The sequence below is a fragment of the Trachemys scripta genome, chromosome 2 (assembly GCF_013100865.1).
Source record: "Trachemys scripta elegans isolate TJP31775 chromosome 2, CAS_Tse_1.0, whole genome shotgun sequence".
Taxonomy (NCBI): domain Eukaryota; kingdom Metazoa; phylum Chordata; order Testudines; family Emydidae; genus Trachemys; species Trachemys scripta.
In genome coordinates, this window is record NC_048299.1 from 168,833,788 (window position 1) to 168,840,312 (window position 6,525).

General features: G+C 42.6%; 1 protein-coding gene across 2 annotated transcripts in view; it reads right to left on the bottom strand.

The window, feature by feature from the left end:
- Nucleotides 1–6,525, bottom strand: part of F13A1 (coagulation factor XIII A chain) — a 129,215-nt gene that overhangs the window by 43,686 nt on the left and 79,004 nt on the right. For both annotated transcript variants that reach the window (XM_034762261.1, XM_034762262.1), the window contains exon 5: nt 2,971–3,089. In XM_034762261.1, coding sequence (XP_034618152.1) covers nt 2,971–3,089 — 119 coding nt within the window. The remainder of the gene's footprint in view (nt 1–2,970; nt 3,090–6,525) is intronic.

Genomic DNA, 6,525 nt, shown 5'->3' on the forward strand with positions numbered 1-6,525 from the left:
CATCTGCTGGCACCAGCCCTGTCTGGTACAATTCACTCGGCTCTTGGCTTGAACTAAGGACATGTCACTTTCACCAAAGTCAAAAATTTGTTTTCTTTGCATCTAGTCGTCACTGGTCTCAAAGACCTGATGCAGTAAAGTATATTCTGCGTTAAACCCTTGCCATCTACAGTTTATTAGGTACTCATTTAATTATTGCTGCCTGAAGATCTCAATCTCACTGGCAGAGAGAGAGAGAGAGAGAGAGGAATTGCCATCATCCTGGTGGTGTTAAGGCCCCCCCTGGCCTTAAAAATCTATGAATTGACATAGTATGTGTTTAGAGAGACAAGGTGGGTGAAGTAATATCTTTTATTGGACCAACTTCTATTGGTCCAATAAAAGCTGTTACCTCACCCACCTTGTATATTATCCTGGGACCAATGTGGCTACAATACTGCAAACAATAGTAAGTGTTTGTGAAATAACTGGGTTAAAAGGACAAGAGAAGGGATAAATGGCCATCAGTATACCCTGGTGACTTCACAACAGCACAAAGCAGACATAAACCAGGCTAGAGACCTATACTTCTCCACCTTCCATGCCAGTTATTTTGCAAAAACTGCATCAAACTCAATGTCATGTCTTCAGCGCTTGCTTTCAACGGCTGTCTAGCAAAAGATGGACCTGAAGCAAAACACAAAATCTGAAGATCTCCAAAATTTAGGAAGTGAATGGCTGCTTTTGCATTGCCATAGCAGTGCCAAGTATCCAGAGAATACTGCTGAATTTAGCCCATGCAGCATAAAGCAGTCACTCTCTGCTCGAGACAGCCAAGGACAAAAATAATTAAAAGCTGGATTCAAGACTGAGGTGTTTTGGCAGAGCTACATGGAAAACAAAGCTGGGGAGGAATAGACAGACACAGAGATCTTGTCTCCACACAGACTTGCACTGGTTTAGTTAAACTGGGGCAAACCCCTGTGCGGACCCTCTTATTTCAGTTTAAGTTAAACCTGTTTCTAATTGACATATGCTAAACTGAAATAAAAGCTGGTTAAACCAAAATAAGAGTGTCTGTGGGCCTGTTGTGCCAGTTTAACTAAATCCATATTGTTTTTTAAAAATCATGCCTTAAATTAAGCTGGTGCAACTTTGTATGTAGACAAATTTGAGGACCTGATCATAATTTTATTGCAAAAAGCATGAAAATCACTTTGAATCTGAGATCCCTAGTTTTCTGGGCAGACCACCCTTTCTGCCCAGATCTCTTCCAACCCTTGATTTTCCCTGTATTCCCTTTGGGTTGGGCTTTTCTGAGTGACTAGCAATTTACTCAATACAAGGGGAAAATCACCATCATGATGAAGGGTTCAATTGTTTCCCCATACTCTTTTATTCCCAGTGTCGGATTCCCTCTATTATTCTTCCTGGGTCCACTTTTCCTGCCCCCACCCACTCTCTTACTTTCCAGAATGGTGCTGGCCATTTCTAAAATGGCAGCCACAATCTCCCCAGCACCTCATGGTCCTGTTTTGGAACTTCACCTCCCATTTTAAAACTTTCAGTTTGAGCAAAACATCCAAATGAGCAGTGTTTGAAACATGCTTGTAGGATATAATATATCACTATTCTCTATATACAAACCAGACCACCAATACTGCAAATATGGCCTCATTTCCTCCCCACACACACCCACTCCCCATGGCCCTATCCATTCACGGTGCCTGCCTGCACTTTAATTCACTCCCACCCATATTCTTCATTCCTAACATCCATGATTCCTCAATTAAACCACAAATTTAGAAAACAACATTTTCAAAGTGACTGAATATTGGGCAATACCCAAATGAGAGGCAATTGTGGAAGTTAAGAAACGTTGTACACTTCATTTGGTTGAAAATTAGGAGCCCATCAATACAGTTTTCAGGCCTGATTTTCCATTGCCTTCAGTAGCTTATTATGCCTGTAGGACTTCAATGTTCGATATCACTTTCACCCAAGTTCCACCTGTGTTTCACTAAAGGAAAAGGACAGCAAATGGTGCACAGCAGTGGAAAAAGTTGGGGCCTCCAGGTTTCAATGAAAAAATGAAAGCACATGAGGGATAGCTCAGTGGTTTGAGCATTGGCCTGCTAAACCCAGGGTTGAGAGTTCAATCCTTGAGGGGGCCACTTGGGGATCTGGGGCAAAATCAGTACTTGGTCCTGCTAGTGAAGGCAGGGGGCTGGACTCAATGACCTTTCAGGGTCCCTTCCAGTTCTAGGAGATGGGCTATCTCCATTAATTTATGACACAGGTACATGGAACAACCAACATGTCCATGTACAAAGAGCCAAGTGTTTGAGAGAAGTCAGGGGAAGAGAAGGAAAATCAACCCATGCAACTTCTCACAGGGAAATCAGTGTTTATGTTAGGAAAGTTCCATAATCCAGAACTATTTTTTAAAAAAATCAACAAATCTTATATTGGAAAAAGTGTTAAGAACCCTCACAGCCAGTGTCATGATAACGTGTGAGAAGAGAAGGCATTTCCACTGAGCTGCTAGAACTAAAGAGAAGAAGAGAAAAAGGTACAAACTATGCCTGGAGTTGTATTAGACAACATTTGAGGGCTATTTAATTAAAAAAAAAATGCTTAAATTACTGTCCCCCTTTTGTCTTGAGCCAACTGGCTTGATCCTGGAGAGGCAAAAATGCAGCAGAAGAAATATTGGTGCATTTCAGAAATGTCAGCTGATTCCTTTAATTCTCAATGGACAACCTCTCAATATCTGAAATATGCCCCTAAAACTAGTCCTTTAAATATTAGATATTATGGAATTACTTGTCTGGATTAGGTAGATACCCACTTCATGCAATATTAAAATGATGCCCACTGTGTTTCCCAGAAAGGGAGTGATAATGCACTCGAGAGCCTACAATCTGGTATCAATTAAACTAACTTGCAGAGTACTACTGGGGCCAGCCAGAGAAATTCTAAAGGGCTCACCTGACCATAATTCCAGCTTCTGGATTTTATATTGTTGATGTCTCCATGGAAAACAACACCAAGGTCATTCAGGACATACTCTTCCCTTTCCTTCTCGTCATCCAGAAACACAGAATCCTCTGCATCAGAATTTACACACAATAGCCGTTAATACAGCCACTTTGTTTTTATAGTCGACAGATGTTAAAGCTACTGTATTCTAGTCATCTTAAGTGAAAAGTGTCTTTTGTTCACCAGGCATAACGTTATTTCTTCCAACACAATACAAATAACAACAATAATAATTATAGCAATCACGGTTAGAAATAAGACATACAACTTAAAGGTATGCAAGATGAAAAATGCTGACGACTCCTGACTGTTTTTAGCAGGATCTGTAAAGCATGATTAAAATGTCACATCTTATCAACCATTTTATGATTACTGTGCATCACTAATTTAAAAGGCTGATCGTCATGACGCACTTCTACAAAATAGATCAAAGACCAACAATTTCAAACCCATTAATGTTAATGGAAAATAGCTCAGTGTCAAGCGAGTTAAAGAAAAATCTGTACTGCCTTAAAAAATGATTACAGTATTTGGAGTGCAGGTTTTCCCTCATATTAGCTAAAGGGTTTGGATTCCTTTCCTGTAAATATGGGCGTTATTGTACATTTGGCCAGGAAATACTTACCTTTCCAAGAGGAAAACAAGTTGAAGAGTACTTTGTCAAAAATGTTTTAAGACATTTTCTAAAATGATCTCATGTCAATCAAGAGCAGATAGACCCTGAGCCTGCAAACACTCTTTCACAGGTTTAAAACACATGAACAATTCCATTGAAGTCAATGGGACTCTCACATGCTTAAAGGTTTCAGAGTAACAGCCGTGTTAGTCTGTATCCGCAAAAAGAAGAACAGGAGTACTTGTGGCACCTTAGAGACTAACAAATTTATTAGAGCATAAGCTTTCGTGGACTACAGCCCACTTCTTCGGATGCATATAGAATGGAATATTCAAAGAATATTTCCAACATACCTCTGAACAGCATACTAACCCACAGAATCCTCCCTACCAGCACTACAAAAAAAAGGATTCTGCATGGACTCCTCCGGACGGTTGAAACAACAGACTGGATTTCTACATAGATTGCTTCCGTCGACGTGCAAAGACTGAAATTGTGGAAAAGCAACATCACTTGCCACATAACCTCAGCCATGCTGAACACAATGCCATCTACAGCCTCAGAAACAACCCTGACATCATAATCAAAAAGGCTGACAAAGGAGGTGCTGTCGTCATCATGAATAAATTGGAATATGACCAGGAGGCTGCTAGACAGCTCTCTAACACCACATTCTACAGGCCATTATCCTCTGATCCCACTGAGGATTACCTAAAGAAACTACACCATCTGCTAAAAAAACTCCCTGACAAAGCACAGGAACAAATCCGTACAGACACATGCCTAGAACCCCGACCAGGGGTATTCTATTTGCTACCCAAGATCCATAAACCTGGATATCCTGGACGCCCCATCATCTCAGGCATTGGCACCCTAACATCAGGCTTGTCTGGTTATGTAGACTCTGTCCTCAGACCCTACGCTACCAGCACTCCCAGCTATCTTCGAGACACCACTGACTTCCTGAGGAAACTACAATCCATCGGTGATCTTCCAGAAAACACCATCCTGGCCACTATGGACGTAGAAGCCCTCTACACCAATATTCCACACAAAGATGGACTACAAGCTATCAGGAACAGTATCCCTGATAATGTCACAGCTAACCCGGTGGCTGAACTTTGTGATTTTGTCCTCACCCACAACTATTTCACATTTGGGGACAATATATACCTTCAAGTCAGCGGCACTGCTATGGGTACCCGCATGGCCCCACAATATGCCAACATTTTTATGGCTGACTTAGAACAACGCTTCCTTAGCTCTCGTCCCCTAACGCCCCTACTCTACTTGCGCTACATTGATGACATCTTCATCATCTGGACCCATGGAAAAGAAGCCCTTGAGGAATTTCACCATGATTTCAATAATTTCCATCCCACCATCAACCTCAGCCTAGATCAATCCACACAAGCGGTCCATTTCCTGGACACTACTGTGCTAATAAGCGATGGTCACATCAATACCACCCTATACCGGAAACCTACTGACCGCTACACTTACCTACATGCCTCCAGCTTCCATCCAGGACACACCACACGATCCATTGTCTACAGCCAAGCTCTAAGATATAACCGCATTTGCTCCAATCCCTCGGATAGAGACAAGCACCTACAAGATCTCTATCAAGCATTCTTAAAACTACAATACCCACCTGCTGAAGTGAAAAAACAGATTGACAGAGCCAGACAAGTACCCAGAAGTCACCTCCTACAAGACAGGCCCAACAAAGAAAATAACAGAACACCACTAGCTGTCACCTTCAGCCCCCAACTAAAACCTCTCCAGCGCATCATCAGAGATCTACAACCTATCCTGAAAGATGATCCTTTACTCTCACAGATCTTGGGAGACAGACCTGTCCTCGCTTACAGACAACCCCCCAACCTAAAGCAAATACTCACCAGCAACCACACATCACTGAACAAAACCACTAACCCAGGAACCTATCCTTGTAACAAACCCCGATGCCAACTCTGTCCACATATCTATTCAAGTGACATCATCATAGGACCTAATCACATCAGCCATACCATCAGGGGCTCGTTCACCTGCACATCTACCAATGTGATATATGCCATCATGTGCCAGCAATGCCCCTCTGCCATGTACATTGGCCAAACCGGACAGTCTCTACGCAAAAGAATTAATGGACACAAATCTGACATCAGGAATCAAAATACTCAAAAACCAGTGGGAGAACTCATAGACTCATAGACTCATAGACTTTAAGGTCAGAAGGGACCAATATGATCATCTGGTCTGACCCCCTGCATGCTGCAGGCCGCAAGACCCTTTCCTGGACTCTACCGTTGAAGTCCCCAATCCTGTGTTTTAGTGACTTCAATCGGCTGAGACCCTCCTGCTAGTGATCCCTGCCCCATGCTGCGGAGGAAGGCGAAAAACCTCCAGAGGCTCAGCCAATCTACCCTGGAGGAAAATTCCTTCCCGACCCCAAATATGGCGATCAGTAATACCCCGAGCATATAGGCAAGAGTCTCTAGCCTGACCCTTGTTGGCCATTATGCTATTCATGTACCATTGCTTGGTTTTCCTTGGCTACTATGTTTTATCATTAAACCATTCCCTCCATAAACTTATCCAACTTAATCTTAAAACCAGACAGGTCCGTCGCCCCCACCGTTTCCCTCGGAAGGCCGTTCCAATATTTCACCCCTCTGACGGTCAGAAACCTTCGTCTAATTTCAAGCCTAAACTTCCCCCCGGCCAGTTTGTATCCATTCGTTCTCGTGTCCACATTAGTACTAAGCTGGAATAATTCCTCTCCCTCCCTTGTATTAGCCCCTCTGATATATTTAAAGATAGCAATCATATCCCCCCTCAGCCTTCGCTTTGTCAGACTAAACAACCCAAGCTCCTCTAATCTC